The 26,980-nt window shown below is 43.2% G+C and overlaps 3 protein-coding genes across 4 annotated transcripts in view; 1 reads left to right on the top strand and 2 right to left on the bottom strand.

Moving 5' to 3' along the window:
- Window positions 1-3,500, bottom strand: part of LOC311587560 (zinc finger protein 431-like) — a 129,978-nt gene extending 126,478 nt beyond the window's left edge. For both annotated transcript variants that reach the window (XM_084764522.1, XM_084764523.1), the window contains exon 1: window positions 3,176-3,500. In XM_084764522.1, the coding sequence (XP_084620648.1) occupies window positions 3,176-3,178 (3 nt within the window). In that variant the 5' untranslated portion in view covers window positions 3,179-3,500. The remainder of the gene's footprint in view (window positions 1-3,175) is intronic.
- Window positions 1-26,980, bottom strand: part of LOC311587541 (uncharacterized protein) — a 297,218-nt gene that overhangs the window by 8,949 nt on the left and 261,289 nt on the right. The window lies entirely within an intron of this gene.
- Window positions 24,598-26,980, top strand: part of LOC311586311 (uncharacterized protein) — a gene marked incomplete at its 3' end in the record, with an annotated part of 28,925 nt that continues 26,542 nt past the window's right edge. Inside the window, exon 1 of the mRNA XM_084762281.1 lies at window positions 24,598-24,919. Coding sequence (XP_084618407.1) covers window positions 24,776-24,919 — 144 coding nt within the window. The 5' untranslated portion in view covers window positions 24,598-24,775. The remainder of the gene's footprint in view (window positions 24,920-26,980) is intronic.

The following is a 26,980-nucleotide window of genomic DNA, read 5'->3' as shown; positions in this document are numbered from 1 at the left end:
CAAAACAATTAATAAACATTGTTTCCTGGCTTGGTCTCTTGCTTTGTCACTGTCTGATGCTCAGCTAATTCTCTTATCCAGTGAGTCACACCTACTTGGGGATATTTTCAACCTCAATGGAAAAGCGTCCCCACAGCAGTCAACAATCACCACAATCTCTAACAAACATAGCAACCAGCCATTCTGATGAGGCCACACCATCACTTGAGGCTCAGAAATGTCCAGTACCCAAATCCATTTGAACACAGACACAATAAAACATGAGAAGGCTTTAAACACTCAAATAAACTTGTTAACCACATCAGTCATTTAAGTAGCAAGACACCAAACACTGATGATTGCACTAACCGGGAAATGCAGATTTGCTAAGAAATGAGAAGAAGCAGGTCTTTAGAAGCAAGAAGACGAAAGTAAAATTGTTTCTCCACAGAAAGTCCCCCAAATTAGGAACTTATAACATATTAAAATCTCAGAAGACAACAATCGGGGAAGCTCTATCATTCTCTAGAGAAACAGCAATATAAGTAGATTATACTTACTAAAATCACACAACATAGATGGCACCACTGATTAAAGCAGGCACAAAGGACGATGTTGAAATATAACAATGTCCTTTAAACAAGTACTACAGGATTACTGTCAACTCAAAACCAAAGAAGTCTCTGTCCAGCACTCCCCCTGTGCTGGTTCTTCTTGCCAACTCAAATGGCAGAGAAAACCTTCCTTGCCATGAGCTCCCTTTATAAACTTTGTAAGCTTTGTAGACTTGGCAGGAACTGTCCAGGTCCCTGCCTGAGGAGTTTTAGCAGCCAAGCCCTGCTGCTTCAAGTTCTGCCCCTTTGCCCCACTCTATAACTTTCCCCAGGAGACCTCTCTTCTGGTCTTCAGCTTCTCTGAGGGCCACCCCTTGTGGGACTCCCCGTCCATTTCTGTGCTGTGACTACATCACTTCAAAGTTACACAGGTCCCCAAATCCAAGGAAGTTCAAGGACAATCATTCACTGGTGCCTCTTGCTCAAAAGAGTAATTATGTTTGTCTGTGTTTTCGAGACTGTCCTAGACTCACCTTGTAGACCAGGCTGGCCTTGAACTCACAGGGATCCACCTGCTTCTGCCACTTAAGTGCTGGGATTAAAGGTGTGGCCACCAAGCTCAGCTTCAAATGAGTAATTTTAAAACACTGTTGTGGTATAGTCTTTTATCTAGGGAATTTAGAATTTTTCATCAAGAGGAAAACAAGGTCACTGCCCTGGGGAGCAACAGGTTGGTATCCAAGCCACCTGAGTCAACATAGTTGGTCTCAGAAACATTTTCCAAAAGAATAAAAATACAGCTGTCCTAGAATTATCGTGCCTTTTCAGGAAGAAATCACTCTACACACAATTGAAAGATTACTTTTAAAAATCTGTTAATGACAGCATGCATTCAGTTCTGGCTAATGCTGCCAACAGATTTGGCATTCCACATAAGCTCTTATGTCTTTTCAGTTCAGGCCCCAGGTTATGTTTGGAACATTTTCAATATGGTCTGAGACTGCAAGTCTGGCCACTTAGACTGATGAGGGATTACACAGCAAATACATTCCCAGAATCCTTTCTGAAATACACTAGTGCCCTGAAAAAGCAGCTCATTTTTCAGTGAAAAGGTCCAGAGTTGGAGGTCCCACAAGATGAGAAGATTAAAGCAGAAGGTAGAAACTAGAAGAGCTGAGGTGGGGAGGACTTGCACAAGCTATGACTTATGCCAAGTAAGCTTCTCAAGAATAGCATCTTGTGTCCTACATCCATGGAGGAAATGGACCATATGTGAGGCTTCTATGAAGTCATCAGAAATTTATCATACCATAGCACAAACACGGAACAAGTCTTATAAAACAAAACTGCACATCAGGAACACAGGTCTCTCACAAACTACTGACCAAGCCCAGAGTGGATTTGGGACTGATCAACCCAAGCCTGTATGGTAGAATCAGTTAGGTTTTCAGGAGCTGAAGACCCCTTACCCCAAGGACAATGGACCCAGATCAATGCCAGCTCTCCCAAGCATATTCCTGGCTTTGGAGAAGGAGCCCAATTTTATCCTCAGTACATCCCTGCCTTAGAGGAAGCTCACAGGCCTAGGCCACAGGCTGTTTCTGTCTCTGTCAAATATTTTCTTAGGTTTGCGAAACAGCTGTGCAAAACTATGCTTTTCTCAAGAAGAAAACTGGACCTTTATGCCACATGAGGCCTTAATGCTCGCTGTGACACTGTAATGCCCCAGTGAGGATTTTATTAGAGACCTGTTCTACTGAAGATGAAGATGGGCCAATTGGCTGGTTTTATTTTTTTTGTTTGTTTGTTTTGTTTGTTTTTTTTTTGAGACAGAGTTTCTCTAAGTGGCTGGTTTTAAATCAAAGTTGTCTCCTCTGCTATGACTTGGAGCCAAATGTGTTGACAATCCTGGTGAATCAACACATGTGCCATAGAATCCTAATCTCTAACAGGCTAACTTCTCTGTGGGGTGTGTTAGACGCTGTTCTCCCTCAGCTAAACTCTACTTGCGGTCATTGGTAAATGCTGGACAACATCAATTATCATCTTGTACATCACAGCTTAATACTGAAGTGTTACCCAACACATGATATGTGTGTGTGTATATATATATACACACATACAGACAAACACACACACACACACACACACACACACACACTGTTTCTTTAGAGGCATTGCTTCTCTGTTTTAGCCTTGGCTGCCAGGGACTCACATTCCAGACCAGGCTAGCCTTAAACTCACAGCGAGCCACCTGCCTCCTGAGTGCTGGGATTTGGGGCGTGTGCTTTAATGCCGGGCTTTCAAATATATCTTGGAAATAAATGTTACATGCTAAGAACAGATTTTTAGAAGTTAGAGAAACTAGGGGTCTGAGTTTGTGATCCTGCCAAGGATGTTTCTACTCACAAGCCCCTGCTCCCAATGCTTTGTGTAGATGTAATCCACACAGTGCAGGTAGTCAGAGACCATCACCAAGTCCAGAAAATTACGAAGACCGAAAAGGACCTCACAGATGGCCACATCTGCTGCTGCTTATCTCGCAGCAGGGAGCTGATGAGGGATTACACAGCAAATACATTCCCAGTTTCCTCTGCCCAGCTGTCTGTTCCTCCTAATGTGAGCAGTGACTCTGCACTTACCATATTGTGTCTTCTGACCTTGCCTGAGCTCTCCTCACAGCACCCAACAAAAACACTGGGAGCATATCGCACATGGCCACTCAAGTCCGCTCCAGTACAGAGAGGAACTTACAGCTTGGTACCCGGAAGAACACTCTTTCTCTCTTTCCTGGAGTCCCTGATTGGCCATTGAGTCTTGAGTGACAGGAGCACTTCCCTATGGCTAGAGTGTGCTGAAGGGACAAAGCACAGTAGTTCCTGGAACAGGCTTCCATTGCAAAACCAGTCTTTTTTTTTTTTTTTTTTAATGTGGAGAGATTTGCATTTCAGTAGCACTCCTACCTGTTCTCCAAGACCCTGCATTTACACCTTTGCACTCACCCCAGGAGAGAACCAGCCTCTCAGGCCTCCTGAGCTCAGATGCGGGGCCCCTCCCGCTTTGCCCCAGAGCTCACCAGGTCCCAACTTCTGAGCTTGCCTGAGGCACCAGCAAAACCCTCAGGCATTTCCTTTCGTCCTGGAATCAGGGTGCACAGCTTGCAAAGCCTTTACTCATTTTGAAGTGGAGTTATCAGTCTGTCCCACAAGTGAAAAGGTACACAAAAGATTCCCAATTAAAGAGAGTTTAGGAAACAACATTTTTGTGTTGTGGCTTCATGCTATGTTCAGGTAAACTGCAGCTACATTTTACCTGATAGATATGAAACAAACCTGGGAGGAAAGCAGGAAAGAGATGATAATCATTTTAGAGCACTGTAGTTAATCAACACATCATCCTCAGTGGAAAGGTGATTAAAAAGAAAACAAAAACCCACAGTTGTGCTAGGGCTGCGGGTGGGGGTGGCAGGTAGAGGGTGGAGTGGAGGTGGGAAGGGAGGGGGCATGGGGGATGAGGGTGTCTTCTCCAGCAAGGAGAGAAGAGTCAGTGGGTCTCTGCTGAGCACAGGGCTTTTAGATGAGATAGGGAATCAGCAAGGACAGGGAGTGAGCCAGGCATGATGTTAGGTGACAGACTAGCAATCATGCTGCTTCCCTGCTGTGACACACAGGCTACCAGCTGATTTATTTATACAGGTTTCAGATAGCATGCCAGTAACCGAGCATTTTGGAGGCCAAATCATATACTGTGGATGTGCTAGTTGAGCATGAGTAGGAATAGGCAGAACTCTATATGAACTTGTCCAGACTCACGATATAGTACCCTAGGCTTTCTTTTTGGAGAGAGTTTTCTGAAATAAGGCTTTCGAACAGGAAAGACCTTTCTTTAATGCGGATCTTTTGAGATGATAATATTGATCTTTAATCAGGGCCACGCTATGGATGTCAACCCACATATAAAGAAGATACTGTAGAAGGAAGCTTTCTTTCTCTGCCTGTTTTCATTAGTCTAGGCTAGGAAATTTTCATTCCTTTAGTGTCTTTACATCCTAATTTTTGGACTTCTGGAGTATACTGAGCACCAGTTAAGACATCCAGCCTCATGGACCAAACAAGTTCTGGAGTCTTTACGTTTCTTTTGATAGATAGCCAAGGTTGAACTAGCTGGACCACAGTTGTGAGACATTCAAAAAATTTACTTTCAAAATACACAGAATGAGATCCACTCTACCAGTTGTGCTCATGTTGAGAACCTTGACTAATAAAACTGTGTTTTTCATCTGCCCACTGTGGAAGATGTGCTGGGTAGCAATAGTACTTTTGTTGTTGTTTGGTTTTTTGTTTGTTTTTCAACACAGGGTCTCTCTGTGTATCCTTGACTGTCCTGGACTCCCTTTGTAGACCAAGCTGGCCTCGAACTCACAGCAATTTGTTTGCCTCTGCCCCCTAAGTGCTGGGATTAAAGGCATATGCCACCACTGCCCAGCAGCAATACTGTTTGTAAAAGCATTATGCCCTGATCCATTTCTATTTAAGTATTTACTTGCCTTCAAGACTACACTTTTATAAATATTCATTTGTAAGAGCTTAATTTGATATTACCAGAAGAAAACTCCTAAAGTAAAGGAACCATCATTGAGCTTTTGGCAAGAGAAAGACATCTCATTTTGTTTGTGGTCTGGTTCCTGGTAAAACTGCTTCCTCTCTCTGTACAAATGCCTCTTAAGTAGCTTCCCTGGGCTCTCTCTAGTGGGAGTTGGCCATATCCTATTCTACCAAATCTTCTCTGATTCATCACCTCTTCTTCCACACAATCATATCACTATCAAGCCTGGGTGCTGATTCCTTCTTTAAATTAACGTAACCTTAAATTAGGATTAAAGGACTATATCACCATATATGGATCTACTTTTTTTTACTAGATACTTGCTCTATACCAGCCTGGCCTTAAACTCAAATGTGTTTGCTTCTGTCTCCTGGATTAAAGGCATGTTTTGTATTACAACTGGATCACACAGACGTAGAAGACCTTTGGATGTGATGTCTTGCCTGCTGGGTTATATAAGCCTAAGGAAGTCTTTGAATGTGATCTCTTACAAAAACAGCCAGGTTCTGAATTAACACTCTTCTGCAGAAGGGGGCATTCCTGGGAAAGGAAGGGTCCTTGGACTCTATGGGGGTGAATCTAGCTGAGACCCGTACCATCAGGTTCTAAGAGCCTGAAGTTGCCAACCTCTATAGCCACGTGGGACTTCCAGTGGAGGGAGGGGGACACAAAACCACCCTTAAAGCCTTTGACTCAAAATTTATCTTGCCTACAAAAAGTATAAGGATGAAGATGGATTAGAGACTGAAGAAATGGCAAGCAAATAACTTGCTGCTCAACATAAGACCTACCCAAAGGAGAAAGAGCCAATCTCTGACACTACTAATGATACTTTGCTATGCTTGCAGACAGGTTTTTAGCATAAGTGTTTTCTGAGTCTTCCTCCAGCAGCTGATGGAAACAGATGCAGAGACCCAGAGCCAAACAATAGGTAGAGAGCAGAGAATTTGGGGGAAGGTTGGGAAGAAAGATAGTGGGATCCAGGGTAGTTGAGGACACCACAAGAAAACCTACAGTCAACTATCTTGAGTCCATGGGGACTCACAGAAACTGAACCATAATCAAAGAGCATACATAGGCTGACTACACATATGTAGAAGATGTGCAGTTTGGTGAACATGTGGTACCCTAACAATGGGAATAGGAGCCATCTTCACTATGCTGTCTGCCTTTGGATTCCCATTTCCCTATCTGGGCAGCCTCCTTAGGCATCATTGGGAAAGGATGTTCTTAGTCGTGCTGCAACTTGAAATGCCAGGGGAGGTTGACAGTACTTGTGGGCCTCCCCTTCACTGAGGAGAAGGAGGGCTTCTTTGGGAAAGGGGGAATGATGGTGGGACTGGGAGTAGAGGAGGGACAGGTCAGGCTGTAAAGTGATATAATTAATTTGTTCATTAATGAGCGGCTCAGTCTATAGTCATGGATGCTTGATAGCATGAGAAGGAAGCTGAACAAATGGTTTCAAATTCAACGCAGAAGAAACAAAAACATAAAATGGCTTGAGTCTACAGCCACTCAAATCTCATCCCTAAAAAGACATCTAGGTAAACTCCTACTACAAAAGCTCCCCTAAGAAAGCCAATTAAAAAAAAAAAAGAAGATAAGTATTTAAAGAAATGACACTAACTAGAGTCATTCTGATTTGACCAATTAAATTGTGATATAGGTCACTATTGACCCACAGTGCAAATGCATTTTAAACAACTTCAATGATCATAACAGTCGCAATAGCTCATCCACTATTTAGGAGTACAAAGACTCTTCTGACACTCCAGAAAATCTTTTGATAGCTATATTTTCTAAAATCTGGAAACAGGTTATACCTTTACAATATACAATGGAACAGAATAAACCTTCCCATTCCATTTGAGAGGAATGTACATATAGTGAAGCAAGATTGGATGAAGAAAAAAAAAAAAGAAAAAAAAAACCCAGCAACTCAAACACCAAGTACCCTACCTTGTCTCAGATACATGGGGCTTCAATTTCACAGGGTGCAGATGGCACTATAACTGCAATTTCTCATTCATCACTCAGTTTTGTTACTTTAACTCAGTATATGCATCTCTCCATGATGTATTTCTCAGAGCTTAGGTATCTCAACATCTTATGGTCTCAAAATGCAATACGGGCTATATAGCCAAAGACTGTTGAAATGAAATCTCACAGTTTCTATACTGGGGCACTGTATCTTTAAACATAAATAGCGAGAGCAATGTTGAACTGAAGTCACAGAGACAGAATACATGAACTTGAATTGTGCATCATTCTTGTTTTAAAAATCAGTACAATGGGGGCTGGAGAGATGGCTCAGAGGTTAAGAACACTAGTTGTTCTTCCAAAGGTCCTGGGTTCAATTGGCAGAAACCACATGGTGGCTCACAACCATCTATGATGAGATATGGTGCCCTCTTCTGGCCTGCAGACAGAATACTGTATAAATAATAAATAATTAAAAAACAAAACAAAACAAAACAAAACACTACAATGGGTGATCCTGCCACCCTTGGCTTCTAAACTGAGATGAAATATGCCAGCCATGGACCAGAGTTGCAGCAGGTTTTATATGAAGTGCCTGCTTTGCAATCACTTTGCCTATACTTTCCATTCATTTAAGGTGTAGCAAGAATGGGTGTTGCCCATCTTAGGCTTCCAATGTAGAGTAGGGCTTTCTCTTTACTGGTGCTAAGCTCCTTGAAAATCCCTTCTTCTCTTTCAGGATTTGACGGCCATCTAAAACTACTTAGTTCTGTTTTTTCTCTAAACCCACAGACTGCATTTTCTTCTGCCCCACTTGTTGTTTTTTTAGATGATTCTTTTACAGTCCAACATTGTGTAAGGTTAGAATAGAAATCAACCTAGAAAAGTATAGCAAAAACTTTTCTGGGTTCCCTGGCTTGCTTGCTTACTTGGGCACTTTCTTATTTGCAGCCTGATCTCTTTTCCAACCCAGGCACACTTGCTAGGGAATACTGCAACCCTAGTGGAAGAGCCTCTCACATCACTCATCAATCAATATAATCTCTCACAGACATAGCAATCAGTCATTCTGATGAGGGCATGCCTCATCATTAACATGTTGTTTTGTTTTGTTTTGTTTCGAGACGGGGTTTCTCTGTGTTAGCCTTGGCTGTCCTGTACTCACTTTGTACACCAGGCTGGTCAAACTCACAGCAATCTGCCTGCCTCTGCCTTCGGAGTGCTGGGATTAAAGGCATGCACCACCACGCCCGGCATCATTAACAGTTTTGCCTGCTTTAATTCGCTTATCTGCAGCTGAAAGCTTCTTTAGCTGAGAAGCCTGCTCGCTCTGGCCACTTGGGGTTCAGGAACAGCCCACACTGACCACGTGGACACCAAACTCAGGTCAGAGAAAGTTTACTGACCATTTAACAAAGATTCACTGGTTGAGAACATACTATGGGTTTGAGAAAGGACACTGTGACCCAGACCATTCACAGAGTAATTAAAAGAGATAATCAGGAAGAATCAATTTTATTTCAGGTATATTGTGTCCTACCCAGGCAAGAAGAATTAATTCTATTCCTGCTACAATGTGCCTAGGCGAATAGACAAAGCATTTTATACTGATTTGATGGGATATAAGGTAGGGGATACTGGGGATGTGCTATTGCCCTACTCTTCTCCTGAGAAAGAAACAAAGCAGGGTAATATTGCTTAATTCCAACAGAACACACATTTATCTTTAACTCAAGCAGAACAAGCATTTATCATCTGTTGTCACTGACTCATGGTATTGTTTGGTGCTTCCTATTGGACTGGATTTCTGGTACCCTGCCAAGGAAGACTAGAATATCCCGCAAAGAACTGCTTCTAAACTAGTTCATACCCCTTTTTTCTATGACCCTTCTTTCTCCCCTACTTCTCGATGGTAGATTAAAAGGAAGATAAAAGGATTTAGGAACTCTAAGTAAAGTAGGTTTTGAAAAATCTAAACCTACAATAGAGTTGGCACTGGAGCTCACAGAGTAGCTCAAGTTGAACAAATCTCCCACCCTGTGAGTTCCCTGTCAGCAGCAACTACAACTGATGCTTTGGGTGCTGTTGCCTTGTCCATGGCTTCAGCTTCTCTTTTTCTCCAGGAGTGTGATCGCTCATCCCAGCACTGTGGAGATTTAGCCACAGCAGCTCTGCAGTCCTGGGATGATGCTGTCTGGAGGTGTGGAGAGGCCAACACCACAAGCTGAAGATCTGAGAACCCTTCTCATGGAACACACGCAGGTGGCACCCATGTGAGCAGAAGATGTAAAAAGGGGGCACCCAGGGAATGATGTAGGGGCATTCCAGGGCCAACACTTGAAACAGCCCTGCCTGGCTGCTGCAGATCCTCGGAAGGGGACCTGGAAACTTTCTGGCAAAGCATATATAGTTCGCTAAGAGTCCATGGCAGAGAAGAGTTTACCTGTTGCTTGATTCTACATGAATAACATGAATAGAAAAATGCTTCGGCTAACTGATATGAAAATGTTTACAACTAATCTGGTCTGTTTCCATTCACATGCATAAGTTAATCAATACTGGGAAATGACATCATCAATCACTTTTCCTCAATCAGGTCTTTCTTCATAGTATTGGCTCTTGCAGCTGACTGTCTTAAACATTAGTCTGTGAGCTAGTTATGCCCTGTCTTTCTTCACCCTGCAGTGTAAACATAAACTGTGCATCGCGTTCTGTTCTGAAGACAGAAGCCATGATCCACATGAAAATCTTTATTCCTGCTAATCGACTAAAATGAGTTATTTTAAAACTCTGTTGTAGGCCGGGTGTGGTGGCGCACGGCTTTAATCCCAGCACTCGGGAGGCAGAGGCAGGCGGATCGCTGTGAGTTCGAGGCCAGCCTGGTCTACAAAGAGAGTCCAGGACAGCCAAGGCTACACAGAGAAACCCTGTCTCGAAATCGAAAAAAAAAAAAAACCTCTGCTGTGGTACACTTCTTTAATTAAAGAACTTAGGAAGTTTACTCAAGACGAAAGCAAGGCCATTTCTCTGGGAAACAGATAGCCATCAAGGCCCCCTTGAGTTAGCATAGCTTTATCAAAAAGACTTTTCTCCAAGACATTGGATGCAGCTGTGCTAGAATTAATATGCCTTGTCACCCAGACATCATAATACAAACAAATAAAAAATTACTAATAAAAAATCTCAGTAATGACAGCTAAAACCTGTTTTGCATTCTATATGCTGCTGCCATTAAATTTCTTTAAATTTAGTCCCAGGTTATGTTTTGAACAATCTAAATATGAAATGGACACAGCAAGCCTAGCCACTTAAGGCATTTGCCCAGCAATGATAGTGACAGAAGTATTTCTTAAGGTCATCAGTGCTTTCAAACATCAGTGACAGAGTGCTAAGTGGAAGGCTCCAGGGGATGAAAAAGAAAGGAAAAATAGAAGATAGAAAGTACAAAAGCTGAGGTGAGGAGGTTTTGCACAAGCTATGTCTTATGTCTAGTAAGGTTTGTAAGAATTGCATCTTGTATCCCGATCACAGGGGGAAGTGAAATATAAGGGAGATGTTTATGATGTCAAGTGAAGCTTCATACAATGAGACAAACTCGAGAGGAGAGAGAGGATCTTACACCTAAATGTGAAATGCTAACGGCAGAACTTGTAGAAGATCCCACAGAAAATAAGGCTTTCCAAGGTTGGCATCCTTCCTAGAGCATTTCTATACACCAGCCCAAGCTCCAAAAGAACTGCCCAATTACAGCCCCGTAGGAAGTTATTCAGTGGCCAGGTCCAGGTCCAGGTCCAGGAAGGCACTAGGGTCACATAGGATCCCAAAGCTGGCCGCATCTGGCCTTTGCTTATCACACACCCCCAGGGAGCACCCAGCACACCAGCTCCTGCAGCTCACCCTTCTGATCCTCCCCATTGTGAGTGTTCAGTTGGCATCTGCAGTTGCCCTGCCCCTCCCCTACATGCTCTGTTCAATCCCACTTCTTTCTCCAACCCTGCCCCCTGCAAGGAAAGCCTCTGCACAATCTTAGCATTCCTTCAGATGCTCCAAGCCCCACCCCTGGGGCCAAGGTTTCCCTAGTACAGCAGGTGGCAGTTACTTCATCTTCATTCACCTGCAATCCTTCCTTGCCATACTTGCGTGGGGAGCTGGGGGAGGGGGCATTTCCTCTGCTATTGTATGCTGGGGCTACTGAACTAGCCTAAGAGTTTTAGTTCACCTGCAATCCTTGTTGCCATACTTGGGGGGTGGAGTGTGATTTCCTCTGGCCTTGTCCCCTGAGGCTACTGAACTAGCCCAGGAGTTTCAGTTCCCAAGTAAACTTGCCCTTTTATGTTCAATCTGGCTTATTTCACCTGTAGAGATAACCCATCAGTCAGCAGTGACCCTGAGCTCAGCATGTTGCCACTTTGGCGCTTGCCTGAGCTTCCCTCACAGCACTCAGCAGCAGTGCTCAAAGCACATCACACAGACCCATTAAAGAAAGCTCAGCTAAAGAGATGCACCTGGGCATGGCAGCCAGAAGAAAGAGCCTCATCTTCATACTGGCTGGTCAGCCTGGAGGCTCTGATTGGCCAGCTAGTCTCGAGTGACATGAGCTTCTCCCTTCGAATTACAGTGTCCTGAAGGGAGACAGCAAAAGAGTTCATGGCCCAAGCTTCCAGTCCAGGTCCATACATTTCCAGGTCTGCAGAGATTGGAATTTCAGAAGCAAGTGTGCATATTCTCCAATAGCCTACTGGTCTGTCTTCCCACACAGCCCCAGCACTCCAGTTAGCTCTCCACAGCAGCCTGCTCCTTCCATATCTGGGTAGCGACCCTCCACTCACCATGTTGGGACTTTGGCGGTTGCTTGAGCTTCTCTCACAACACCCAGCAGCACAGGTCAGAGCACACCTCGAGGAACCATCCAAGCCTGCTCAGCCACACAGCTCACTCTTCAGCAAGACTCCCGGAAGAACCCGCCTCTGCATCTGACCTGGGGCGTTTCTCTGGCTGGAGGCTCAGATTGGCCACTTCGTCTTGAGTGACATATACAACTCTCCAGATTGGCATGCTCTGTTAGGGGCACAGAATCATGGTTGCTGGCCCAAGCTTCCTACCCAGGGACAAAGGTTTTCTACAGGTGTAGAGACTTGCATTTCAGTAGCACTGTCCTCCAATGGCCTCAACATCTGTCTTCCCAACTAACCCGGGGAGGACACACTGCTTGTGCTTCCTCAGCACAGCCTCCTGCGCCTCCCCTCTGTGGACAGTGACCCTGACCTCAACAAGTCACACACCCAGTAGCCACTTCCCCTGCTTCCTCCTCTATCTAGGTGGGTAACTTGAAGAGCCCATTTCTCAACTTGCAGTGGAGTTATCCATATGTTCCACTAGGAAAGAGCAATGTTAGAAGACAAGATTTTAGTTTTGTGTCTCCAGGCTGGGTACAGGCAAACTATTGCTTCTTTTTCCTGGTAGTTATGATACAACCCTGGGAGGAAAGCAGGAAACAGATGACTAACACTGTGAAACATTATTGTTAGCTTACACCTCTTTCCAGTGGGAAAGTGAAAAACAATTGCACAGCAATGTTAGTCAAGGTTCACTAGATGAATGGAACTGATAGAGGAATCTCTCTTTCTATGTAGAAAGTGGATTCATTCGAATGTCTCACAGGCTGTTGTCCAACTAGTCTATGTCTGACTAACACCGGAAAGTTAAAGAATTCAGTAGTTGTTGAGTCCAATTGGCTGAATGCCTGAGATTTTCTTTAGTGTATACCAGAATTGCCAAGAAGTAGGCTCTAATGCCAGTAAGAAAATGAACTTGCTAGCCAGAGGCCGGGCAATAAGATGAAGGGAAGGCGCTATGTTCTTCATGCCCTTCATATATGTAGGCTGCAATGAGAAGCCATGGCCTAGATTAAAGGTGAATCTTATCCTCTCAAGAGATCCACATTAAAGAAGGGTTTTCCCACTTCGAAAGGTTGTAATTAAGAAAAATTCCCACAGTGCCCAACCCTGGCTTTTAGTTAATTCTAGATGTAGGGAAAACAAGTATAGCCATCCTAACAGCTAAAACAGAAGAGCTGAAAAGGATTATTTCCCCTATGGCAGGCAAGGAGAGCATGAGATTTGTTTCTAATATAATGGCTTTCTTCAACAAAGGAAGCATTGGGATTTTACTTAAGGAATTTGGATATGTTCCAATGTAGTTTTGCCTATTCCAAGGCATGCTAAATTAAATGCTGTTTTAATGTGATTACAATGAAAAATCAGTGATATTTCAGGAATTCTTTTTTTTTTTTTTTTGAGACAGGGTCTCTCTGTGTAGCCTTGGCTGCCCTGGACTCGCTTTGTAGACCAGGCTGGCCTTGAACTCACAGCAATCCGCCTGCCTCTGCCTCCCAAGTGCTGGGATTAAAGGCATGCGCCACCATGCCCGGCTTATTTAAGGAATTCTTACACAAAGTGATGTGTAGACATATGTAAATTATAAAAATTATCTACATAAATGCCTCTGGAAAGTTTATCTTATACAAGTTCCAAGCTGAAAACAAAGTACATGGCAGTTTGAAAGTATATTGCTCAGGAGGCAATGATACTGGGTAATCATCTTGTACGATCTAGCAGAGAGATGTTTCAATGCTACAAATCTCACTTACACAAAGAACAAATTTAGAAAACATCAATAAAAACACATCTATCAGTACTGTGGACACTGTTTGCAAGGAACACCTTTGCTGAGCAATTCAAACGTCACAATAAGGCTGCTTAAACCTCTAAGCAGACTGTCTCAGAGAAAAGCCACAGCTGCCTCTAAGCAGTACCAGTAGAATTTCATTTTAGCTTGCCCTGACTGTGGTCTTTCTTAGGCCTATGACATCACTAAAGAGATATCCACATTTTAAACTTTATTTTTCCTTTATGTTTGTGGGAGTTTTGTTTGAATGTGTCTGTATGCTATCGCAATAGTGGCCAGAAGAAGGCAGAAGATGCCTGGGATTGCAGTTACAGCAAAAGGTGTGGTTTTCCTCTTCCCTTAGAGGTGGGGGGCCAGAGGGCTGTTGGCCACCAGCCCACCAAGGCAGGAGGAGCAGAAGATGAGATGAAGGGTCTGCAAGCCTTAGAAAGAAAGTTAAATAGACTTATAAACAAGAAAAACACTCAGACACACGCGCACGAATTTAGACAAGACAAAAAGATCGATAAATGACATGAAGGAAAATTCTCAGACAGAGACAAAGGGATTTAAATAGCCCTAGAATGAGCTAAAACGAGAATCAGGAAAATTCTCAGACACAGACATAGGATTTTAATCAAGGACCTACCACACTTCTACACAATGAAGCTGAAAGTGGAAGCTCAAGGTTGTTAGAAACCCAACCTTAGTTTATCCAGTTACTATACAAGTCCTAACAGGAGGTGATAGGCACCTCCAAGATTATAATAAAGTTAAATAGACTACTATGGACATATTATAATTGAGGAGATTTAAGAAAGTGCTTGTGTCCTGTAGTGTGCATCCATCTTTTTGTTGTAAGGTGCTTAACCAGCTTAAACACAATAGCCCCTCCAATGAGGATTACTTTAGTTCCTACCATAAATCTAGCTCCTCAGTCAACACCAGCTCTTAGCCTATCAGAAGCTCCTTAAATCCAAGTTCCCATTTGGATTGTAAGATGAAATTCAGTTCAAGTTCTAAGGCCCTATAGGACTGAAACCAGGAAGATTCAATGCTTACTGCTTAGAATAAAACAATACATGATATAAATGAATGTTCTGCTTAGGATAAAGATAAATAATGTTCTATTAGAATCAAGACCACAACATCCTGCTATATTCTTCACTCCTGGTGATCTGGAAAGGTCCCAAGAGCTCCACTGCCACAAATCCTACTCAATCAGGTTGAAATGCCTTGTCTAGCTGGCTGGTTACATTGTTCTCAGAACAAAATGGATTCCTCTTGTGCTTAGCCAAACAAAATGATGTAATGATGCTCTTCCCCTTGCTTCCCACCTGGTTACCTGGTTGTTCCCTGGTTACAGTTTTCATATAAGAAAACCCTGTCTTAGAAACACACTGTCATCACAGTTTGGCTCTGGAGACCACTGTGGCCCTGTCCAGTCAGTAATTGTTCACCGTTCAAATGAACTTCAATCAATCTGAGTCTGGCATTTGAATGGTTAGTGTATGGCTGTTCCTGAACCCTAACACTCCGAGAAGATTGCTTCTAAATTCATAGGCGACTCAGAACAGCATTATCCCTCAAGACTGGAAAGAGTTGGTGGCAGCAGTATTAGAACAGGGTCAGGAGTTACAGTGGCAATCATGTTGGAAAGTGCAAGTGAAGGCATAGAACATCAAAATCAGGGGAGGGTATTGATAGGAACAGTTGCTAGGTGAAGGTCAATATGCTGATTTACAAGGACAGCTTGAATTTGATGATCACAATTTGGCACTATGTTGTCTACCAGTTTAAATGCTTGAGATAAGGGTGAAGAATCAGGAAAGACATCTGAATCATTTACTAAAGTAATTCAAGGCCACAACGAATCCTTTATGGTTTTTTTTCATAGATTAATTTCAGGTTTAAATAGAATAGCATCAGAATTGTAAGTCAGAAACATATTAACTGAATCTTTTGCTGTAGAAAATCCTAATTCAGAATGCAAAGGATTTATCAGAGCTTTAAATGCAAGATGAGAACCAATCAAGAACTGGGTTGGGAATACAGCTGTTATTAGATCTCATGTTTATGATGCTAATGTTATAGAAGTGATTTCTAATAATCCTAAGATAAAAAGGAAATGGAAGATATTTTAGTTATGGGAAGGAAACCCTTTTGAAAAGGGACCGTAGGGAAGGCATTTCTAGAAACAATGGTTTGGTTTTCCTAGAGGTAATCTAAAAAGTAGACACCAGCCTTCTGGATTTTGCTGAATGTGTGGCAGAAGCTGACATTTGGCTAATGAATGCAGATCAGCAAGGCATAGGCTATGTAATCCTTTGACATCAGAAAACACCCAAAGAGGCTTCCTGCAGGCCATGATATCAAATTTGATTCCATCTTTCCCTGTCAGCATAGGAGAAACTCATAAACAGAGCAATTAAACCACTTAATGCCCATTGTTAAAAACTACACTGCTCTGGATGTATGTAATAAGGACAGAACAGATTCAATATATAAAACAAAAATTCAAGACCACAAAATAAATATATTGGCAAACTGCTATAATGATCAGAGACCTAAGTTAAACGTAATAATAAATGGCATTGGAATTAAAGAGTTAGGCTAATGGTCTGGACATTGTGAATGTAATTTTTTTTTTTAACCAGAGAGTATACATAGTTTATTGATGGTAGGGAAAAAGTCTTTCTTTACATAAAAAAGGTGAAATGTTGCAGGATATTTGATCCCATTGTGAACCCTGAGATTGTGAACTCTAAAAATGTGTCTTTTGTTTGGTGTGGTTCAGCCCAACACACACATTTAACTCAAGAATGTTCTCTTTATAGTAAGCATTGATTTTGGTGGCTCAGCCTTAGCACATGCCTTTAATCCAAGAGCTTTCTGTACACAAGATTTAATAGTTATCCCTAGGTCAAGAGACTAAGCAAGTATCCAGCAGATAGTGATTAACAGAAAAGAGGGACTCTGAGTTGAGGGGTATTTAAGACCTTGTGGGGAAGAAAAAGGAGAAGGAGAAGACCAAAAGAAGAAGAAGAAGAAGAAGAAGAAGAAGAAGAAGAAGAAGAAGAAGAAGAAGAAGAAGGAGCAGCTTCTTGACTTTTTGGTTCTTTGGCTTTTAGCTTCCGGCTTTTTCCTCCCAGGCTGTAGGGTGAACTAGCATGACTTTTCTCTGTGTGACTTGGGCTGAGTTGGAAAGTCAGCTGGGTATTTTCTCTCCTTCCCTGTGCTACCCTACTTTCACTCCTTTATCTGGCTTGAGTCTTATTGGAAAAGTCAAAGAATTGGGATTTTTTGTTTGTTAGAACAAGAATGTGGCATATGGTAAATCTGCAGCATCAATTGAATATAATCCAAAGAAAATTCCCAGAAATTCATAAAAGGAAACCACATTCCAAAGTTATATGCAAACTGGAAATACTCAGAATGCTGAATAGATTTATGAAACTATAATACAACCTTTATGTAATCTGACCATACTAAAAAAGTTTGGTGCTAGAATATACTTTGATATCACAAGAAATTAGAATAATCAAGAATGTGTACAATATTTATGAAAGAGTAAAGGGGATGGAGAGAAAAAGCCTAAAACAAAAGCAGAAACATACACAAAAGTTTTTGACAAAAGACCTAAGGAAACACATGCAGGAAAAGTTTGTACTTGACTGATATTACACATTTACTTCAGATTCTATGTGTATAAATTTTAAATAAACGGAGTCACAACTCACACAAAATTAACTAAAAGTGAACCTTAACCTGTTATGTTTTGGACTTTTCGTTTCTTACAAACAGGCCTCATACTCTGGAGTTCTCTCTCTGCACAGGAAGTAATCTCTTGCTGAGGTTCTGCATCCCATCATGCCTCCTCATGGGTCCACGTAAAGCCAGCCACACTGATTTTCAAACCCAAAACAATGTACAAGAAAAATTCAATCTCTGTTTCCTTCCACGTGGATTATAGCAAAAGATATGAAATCCACCCTATCCACTTCACCCAAAACCATCCAGACCTGAGAAACATTAGCACTTCAGAAACTCCATCTCTCCCCTGGAACTGAATTTCTCTGGATCATACCATGCTGGCTGGTAGTAGCAGAAAGTTTAGAATATTCTAAATATGTATTGCTGTAGGATGATCTCCATCACCACTTTCTATCAGTTTCCAAACTATTTTGTAACGTGTAAAGTACAAACCTGAAACTGGAATGCAAAAATCTGAACCTTTAGAAAATAGACCTTTAGTTTTCAAAGTTTCCTCCCATCACACATCAACATTAATGGCTGTGTGTGTACTCCGGACAATGACATTACAAGGATCACCACCTCCCATACACAGGCCTGCAGAGCCTCCTACTCCCCAGGAAATCTGGACCAAGGAAGGCTCATAGGTCAATGTCATTTTCACAGGTCACAACATGAACCAACAGAAACACCATTGCTCACTGTCCATCCCAATCCCAGAGGCTCTGACAATTCAGCATCCCGACTAGAGGACATTGATGAACTGGTTTATTTTTCCTTCTCACAGATCAGTCAAGGCCAAGCTAGGAAAGAGTTGCAGGCCTGTTTTTCCAGCACTTGGCAGCAGAGGCAAGATAATGTGTGTTTAAATTAATTAAAAATTACTTAGCACCAGGCAAGATTGAGCTACATGATACATTGTTCTAAACAGAAAGAAGGAAACCAATAGCACTTGAGAAAACAGAAATGAAAATTTTTTTTTTTTGGTTTTTTGAGACAGGGTCTCTCTGTGTAGCCTTGTCTGCCCTGGACTTGCTTTGTAGACCAGGCTGACCTCAAACTCAAGGAGATCCACCTGCCTCTGCCTCCCAAGTGCTGGGATTAAAGGCGTGCGCCTCCATGCCCGGCTCAGAAACCAAATTCTTAATGATGGAGAACAGAGCAATTAGATAATACTCCAGTAATGCATTAAATAAAATGAAATTTTAAAAATGATCCCAAAAATTGAGTTACTTCTTAAAAGATAAAAACAATTTATTAGATTTATATTTTAAAATTTTAGCTATATTGACTGTGAAAACAATTTCTTAGTTACAGTTTCATCGCTGTGAAGAAGCACCATTAACAAGGCAACCCTTATGTAAAAAGTAATATTTAATTGAGGTTTTTTTTTTTATGGTATTAGACTTTTACTCCATTACCAACATAGTAGGAAGCACAGCAGTGTCCAGGCAGACATGGTACTGGAGGAGCTGTACAGTATATAACTAGATGCACAGGGAGCCAGGAGGGGACTCCATAGTAGGTAGAAACTGAGGTTTTTGGTTTGCTTTTTGTTTTTTCGTTTGTTTGTTTGTTTGTTTGTTTCAAGGCAGGGGTTCTGTGTATAGCCTTGGCTGTCCTGGACTCACTCTGTAGGCTAGGCTGGCCATGAACTCACAGACATCTACCTGCCACTGCCTACCAAGTGCTGGGCTTAAAGGCGTGCGCCACCACACCCGGCAGAACCTGATTTTAGAGATCCTACAAGGCCACACCTCACAATACTCACTTTTCAGAATTTTAGCTGCAGCAGCTGATTGCCTACCCCATTTACCCTTGTGGAATAGATAATAAATTATTCCTGATAATCTGATCTGAAGGCAGAAAAACCATGCTCCTTATGGAGATTCTTTTCCTCTGATTGCAATGGATAGTTGACTACAGGACTCAAATGGTTAATTTTTTTTTTTTTTTTTTTTTTTTTTTTTTTTAGTTTTTCCAGTCAGGGTCTCTCTGTGTAGCCTGGGCTGTTCTGGACTCACTTTGTAGACCAGGCTGGCCTCGAACTCACAACGATCCACCTACCTCTGCCTCCGGAGTGCTGGGATTAGGGGCGTGTGCCACCACCGCCCAGCTCAATGGATAATTTAAAAATGTTGTCATTATACAGTTTTTTGTTTGGTTGGTTTTATTTATTTATTTATTTATTTATTTTTGGTTTTTCAAAACAAGCTTTCTCTGTGTAGCCTTGGCTGTCCTGTACTCCCTTTTTAGACCAGGCTGGCCTTGAACTCACAGCGATCCTCCTGTCTCTGCCTCCTGAGTGCTGGGATTAAAGGCATGCGCCACCACGCCCGGCTCATGATACAGTCTTTAAATTTCAGGATTTACATGGTTTAACCAAGGGGACAGCAAGGTCACTGCCACGGAGGGTCAACAGACTAGGAAAGAAACAACATGAGTAAACATTATTTCAGAAACAGTTTTCTACAAAGCTAGAGGTGCAGATGTTCTAGAATTAACAAGCCCTCATAGGGAGAAATCACTCTATCTATTTAGGAGATTAAGAAAAAAACTTCTTTAATGATAGTGTGAAAACATATCTTGGTATTGCAAAAAAAGAAACCAGACTAGAAGAGATGTTGCATTTCACATATACTGTCATTGTTAAATGTTTTTTAGGATGGGGTTCTAGATTATGCTTTGAACAATTTAATAAAGACAGGAGTCTGCAAGGCTAGCCAATTAAGCAGATGGAAGATTTACACAGAAAGATATTCTCAGACTTGTTTCTTAAGTACAATGTAGACATAGCAGTTCATTTTTCAGGGACAGTGTTCTGACATGGGAGTACCAGAAGAGCAGACAGTAGAAAAGATAAAAAGCTGCCAATGACCTGTTTTCACAGTTACGAAATACAGACAACATAAATACAAGAAAGCATCAAGAAACCATCACCTATCTGCACTGTGGACTCTGCTCTTAGATTAATGGCTATGCTGAGCTACTTTAACGTCAGAAAAAAACGGTAATGTCTCTGAGCAGACTGACTAAAATGAAGGACACATTGGCTTTCATAGAGGATCAGAAAGAGTTCATCTTAACTAGCCCTAGCTGCTCTGACTGAGGCCTATGACATCACTGTAGAGAATTCCATTCCTTCTTTTTTATTTTATGATTACAGGTGTTTGGCTGTATATATTTGTACACAGTGGCTACAAAGGCCAAGAAGATTCCAGATCTCATGGGGCAGAAGTTATAGCAGATTGTTAGCTACCATAGAGCATCTGGGAAATTCATAAAGCATCCTCATTACTATCTGTTGCTCTAATCCCAGGCATTCTGACACCATCGCCTGGCCTCCCTGGCCACCAGGCAAGGATAGGGTACAAAGACATGCATTCTGACAAAACAGGACTCTAATTAGGATTAACTGGTATGGGGAGAGATTGGTACAAAGTTTGGCTACAAAATTTATACTGAGGCTCCATAGCCCAGGGCTACATGACTTCATGACTTTCATCAAATCCATAAATCCTATTCTTGGTGTTTTTGTTTGTTTGTGGATTTTTTTTGTTTTTGTTTTTGTTTTTGTTTTTTTGAGACAGGGTTTCTCTGTGTAGCATTGGCTGTCATGGACTCACTTTATAGACCAGGCCGGCCTCTAACTCCCAGCAATTGGCCTGCCTCTGCCTCAGGATTGCTGGGATTAAAGGCATGCTCTACCACTGCTGGGAACACCTCCCATTCTTTCTGATCCTCACATAACCAAGGTGTCAAATTCCAGGATATGAATTTGCCTCCAAAGTGCTGGGGTTACTGGCATGTTATCTGAAACTTAGGTAATTAAAAAGCACCTGGGTGCCTGTGTGTCACAGCAGGGAAGCAGCATGATTGCTAGTCAGTCACCTGAGACATTACCTTGAACATCATGCCTGGCTCATTCCCTGTCCTTGCTGGTTCCCTATGTCCTCTAAGAGCCCTCTGCTCAGCAGAGACCCACTGACTCTTCTCTCCTTGCTGGGAAAGGCACCCTCATCCCCACCCCTCCCTCCCTTCACACCTTCACTCCATCCTCTACCCCAGCCCCACCCCCAGCCCTAGCACAACTATGGGTTTTTGTTTTCTTTTTAATCACCTTTCCACTGAGGATGATGTGTTGATTAACTGTAGTGCTCGAAAATGATTATCTCTTCATATATATATATTTAAGATTTATTTGTTTAAGTATACAGTGTTTCACCTTTATGTATGCCTGCCCACCAGAAGAGGGTGCCAGATCTCCCTGTAGATGACTGTGAGTCACCATACGGTTGCTGGGAATTGAACTCAGGAATTTTGAAAGAGCAGGCAGCACCCTTAAGCACAGAGTCATCTCTCCAGCCCCTCCAAAATGATTATCATCCCTTTCCTGCTTTCCTCCAAGGTTTGTTTCATATCTATCTGGTGAAAGGTAGCTGCAGTTCCCCTGAACATAGCATGAAGCCACAAAACAAAAATGTTGTTTCCTAAACTCTCTTTAATTGGGAATCTTTTGTGTACATTTTCACTTGTGGGTCAGACTGATAACTCCACTCCAATTTGAGCACTGGGCTTTACAAGCTGTGCACGCTGATTCCAGGAAGAAGAAGGGAAGGGCCTGAGGGTTTTGCTGGGACCTCAAGCAAGCTCAGAAGTTGGGACCTGGTGAGCTCAAGGGCAAAGGGGGAGGGGCAGGCATCTGAGCTCAGGAGGCCTGAGTGGCTGGTTCTGTCCTGGGGTGAGTGCAAAGGTAGAAATGCAGGCTCTTGGAGAACAGGTAGGAGTGCTACTGAAATGCAAATCTCTCCACCTAAGAAAAAAAGACTGGTCCTGCAATGGAAGCCTGTTCCAGGAACTACTGTGCTGTGTCCCTTCAGCACACTCTAGCCATAGGGAAGTGCTCCTGTCACTCAAGACTCAGTGGCTAATCAGGGACTCCAGGAAAGAGAGAAAGAGTGTTCTTCCGAGTACCATGCTGTAAGTTCTTCTCTGTACTGGAGCGGACTTGAGTGGCCATGTAAGATATCCTCTGAGTGTTTTTGTTGGGTGCTGTGAGGAGAGCTCAGGCAAGGTCAGAAGATACAACATGGTAAGTGCAGAGTCACTGCTCACAGTAGGGAGGAACAGGCAGCTGAGCAGAGGAAACTGGTGTAGTGGGTCTTCCCTGGGGCTGCGAGATAAGCAGCAGCAGATGTGGCCACCTGTGAGGTCCTTTTCTGTCTTAGTAATTTTCTGGACTTGGTGATGGTCTCTGACTAACTGCACTGTGTGGATTACATCTACACAAAGCATTGGGAGCAGGGCCTTGTGAGTAGAAACATCCTTGGCAGGATTACAAACTCAGACCCCTAGTTTCTCTAACTTCTAAAAATCTGTTCTTAGCATGTAACATTTATGTCTAAGATATATTTGGAAGCCCGGCATTATGGCACACGCCCCGAATCCCAGCACTCAGGAGGCAGGTGGCTCGATGTGAGTTTAAGGCTAGCCTGGTCTGCAATGTGAGTCCATGGCAGCCAAGGGCAACAGAGAAAAACAATGCCTTGCCCCTATGTGCAATGTTAGCTGCTGAGATCTTTAACCTGACACAAACAGCTACAAACAATGGCCCCTTAACTGAAATTGTAATAGTCACTGGCTCAAGCTAACCTAATCAACCTGGAACTAAACATCCAATCAGCTTTTATTCACATGCATGAATTAATACAGCTGGCAAGTTACAAATTCACACACCCTGCTAGAATCAGGTCCTTCTTCACAAAGGGGACTTCTGCCTGTAGCTGAGTCTCAAAACTTAGTCTGTGCTCTAGCTACTGCCTACCCCGTTTCACTGGGCATTTACTGCAGACCTGGTCTGCTCTGAAAGCAGAAGCTGTGTTGCACACGATACTAAAATGGTCAGTTCATTACCGTAATAACATGAGGAATTTTGTGTGTTTGTTTGTTTGTTTGTCTTATTTTTCAAGGCTGTGTTTTTCTATGTAGCCTTGGCTGTCCTGAACTCACTTTGGAGACCATGCTGGCCTGGAACTCACAGTGATCTCCTGTCCCTGCCTCCTGAGCATTGGGATGAAAGGTGTGTGCCATGACCGCCAGGCCCCTACTGGGCAGCCACCCTGAGCTCACCAGGTCACAACTGCTCTACCTGTCTGTTCTCCCTTCAAAACGTTCAGGCACTTCCCTTCTTCCTGGAATCAGGGTGCATAGCTTGCAAAGCCTATCACTCAACTTGGAGTGGAGTATTCAATCTGTGCCACAACTAAAAGGGTACCCAAATAGTCAAAATTAAGGAAACAGTTTACTAAACAAAAGTTTTGCTTTTGTGGCTTCATGCTGTGTACAGCTACCTTTCACATGATAGATATGAAAAACACCTGGGACCAAAGAAAGATTCCTTCTATCAGTTCCATTCACCTAAAGAACCTTGACTAGCATAGCTGTGCAATTGTTTTTCACTTTCCCGCTCGGGAATAGTTGTAGGCTAACAACAGTGTTTCCCAGTGTTTGCCATCTGTTTCCTGCTTTTCTCCCAGGGTTGTCTCATAACCCCCTGGTAAAAAGAAGCAGTAGTTTGCTTGTACCCAGCCTGAAGACACAAAACTAAAGTTTTGTTTTCTAACATTGCTCTTTCCTAGTGGGACATATGGATAACTCCACTGCAAGTTGAGAAATGGGCTCTTCCAGTTACCCACATAGAGGCCGGGTGTGGTGGCGCACGCCTTTAATCCCAGCACTTGGGAGGCAGAGGCAGGCGGATCGCTGTGAGTTCGAGGCCAGCCTGGTCTACAAAGTGAGTCCAGGACAGCCCAGGCTAACACAGAGAGACCCTGTCTCGAAAAACCAAAAATAAATAAATAAATAAATAAATAAAAATAAAAAAAGTTACCTACCTAGATAGAGGAGGAAACAGGGGAAGTGGCTACTGGGTGTGTGACTTGTTGAGGTCAGGGTCACTCTCCACAGAGGGTAGGAGCAGGAGGCTGTGCTGAGGAAGCACAAGCAGTGTGTCCTCCCCGGGTTAGTTGGGAAGACAGATGTTGAGGCCATTGGAGGACAGTGCTACTGAAATGCAAGTCTCTACAGCTTTGGAATAAGTTTGCCCTTGGGAAGGAAGCTTGGGCCAGAAACCATTATTCTGTGCCCCTAACAGAGTATGCGAACCTGGAGAGGTGGATATGTCACTCAAGACGAAGTGGCCAATCAGGGCCTCCAGCTAGAGACACGCCCCAGGTCCGATGGGGAGGTGGGTACCTCCGGGAATCTTGCTGAAGAATCAGCTTTGTAGCTGTTCAGGCTTAGGTGTTTCCCCATGGTGTGCTCTGACCTCTGCTGCTGGGTGTTGTGAGGGATGCTCAAGCAAGTTCCGCAGTCCCGACTTGGTAAGTGGAGAGTGACTGCCCAGAAATGAAAGGAGCAGGTTGCTGTGGAGAGCTAGCTGGAGTGGTGGGGCTATGTGGGAAGACAGACCAGTAGGCTATTGGAGAATATGTACACGTGCTACTGAAATGCCAGTATCTGTAGATCTGGAAATGTATGGCCCTCGACAGGAAGCCTGGGGCATGAATTATTGTGCTGTGTCCCTTCAGGACACTGTAATTCTAAGAGGGGTGCTCATGTCACTCGAGACTGGATGGCCAGTGTGAAGATGAGACACTTTCTTCTGGCTGCCATGCATAGGTGCAGCTCTTTAGCTGAACTTTCTTTAATGGTTCTGTGTGATGTGCTTTGAGCACAGCACCTGAGTGATGTGAGGGAAGCTCAAGCAAGGTCCGAAATGACAACCTGGTGAGCTCAGGGTCACTGTGGGCTGATGGTGAAAGACCCCATTTCTAAATGTTGTTTAGTCAAATAGTTTAAGGCTTGTGTAATGCTATTTTGTAAGGCTGTACAATAGTTCAGGGAGGTCACCTGAAAGGCCCAGTCAGACTGGAAAAATACCACCATGTCCCAAGGCTCGCAGATGTCACAAGACTCGTGGTCACCCACCATTTCACAAGGCCTGCACAAACGGTTCTAGGAAACTGCCCTGGGGCAACAGGATGTATGGGAAACTGCCCTGGGGCAACAGGATGTATGATCTGTGAGTAAGCTACTGGTAAAAATAGCCCAACCGTTTTCTGATTCCAAAAGCCCTGACCAGAGCTAAATCTAGCCGCATCAAATTAGCCAATCAAAACCCTGTAATTATGCCTCTCGCTTCTGTAACCCTGCTTCCTGCTTTCCACCCTATAAAACGGTCTCCTCCCCTTCACTCGGCGCGCCAGCCTCTCCAGAGACTGAGACGCCCGGGTACCCGTCCCCCTACAATAAAGCCTCTTGCGTGTTGCAACCGAAACCTTGGTCTCGCTGGTTCTTGGTGGGGGTCTCCACGTTAAGACCACCGTGCTGGGGGTCTTACAATGGGTTATCTCCACAGGTGAAATAAGCCGGTGGAAGCCAGATAGAATGTAAAAATGGCAAGTTTACTTGGGAACTGAAATCCCTGGGCTAGTTCAGTAGCCTCAGAGGACAAAGCCAGAAGAAATGGCAGCCCACCCCCCAAGTATGGCAACAAGGATTGCAGGTGAAGGAAGATAAAGTATCTGCCACCTGCTGTACTAGGGAAGCCCTTTGCCCCAGGGGTGGGGCTTGGAGCATATCAAGGAATGCTAAGAATGTGCAGAGGCTTTCCTTTCATGGGGCAGGGTTGGAGAAAGAAGTGGGATGTAACAGAGCATGTAGGGGAAGGGGAGGGCAACTGCAGATGCCAACTAGCTGCAGGAGCTGGTGTGGTGGGTCCTCCCTGGGGCTGTGTGATAAGCAGAGGCCAGATGCGGCCAGTTTTGGGGTCCTATGTGACCCTAGTGCCTTCCTGAACCTGGACCTGGACCTGGCCTCTGAATAACTTCCTATGGGACTACATTTGGGCAATTCTTTTGGAGCTTGGGCTGCTGTATAGAAATGTTCTAGGGAGGATGCCAACCTTGGAAAGCCTTATTTTATGTAGGATCTGCTACAAGTTCTGCCCTTAGCATTTCACATTTAGGTGTAAGATCCTCTCTCTCCTCTCGAGTTTGTCTCATTGTATGAAAGCTTCACTTGACGTCATAAACATCTCCCTTTTATTTCATTTCCCCCTGTGAGCAGTATACAAGATGCAATTCTTACAAACCTTACTAGACATAGGACATAGCTTGTGCAAAACTTCCTGACCTCAGCTTTTGTACTTTCTATCTTCTACTTTTCCTTTCTTTTTCATCCTCTGCGACCTTCCACTTAGGAGTTTGTCACTGATGTTTAAAAGCACTGGTGTCCTTAAGAAATACTTCTGTCACTATCATTGCTGGGTAAATGTCTTAAGTGGCTATGCTTGCTCTGTCCAGTCCATATTTAAATTGTTCAAAATATAACCTGGGGACTAAATTTAAAGACATTTAATGGCAGCGGCATGTCTAATGGAA

Source organism: Acomys minous (genome assembly GCF_964271855.1).
Source record: "Acomys minous genome assembly, chromosome: 16".
Taxonomy (NCBI): Eukaryota; Metazoa; Chordata; class Mammalia; order Rodentia; family Muridae; genus Acomys; species Acomys minous.
This window is presented reverse-complemented; position numbering and strand designations above follow the sequence as displayed.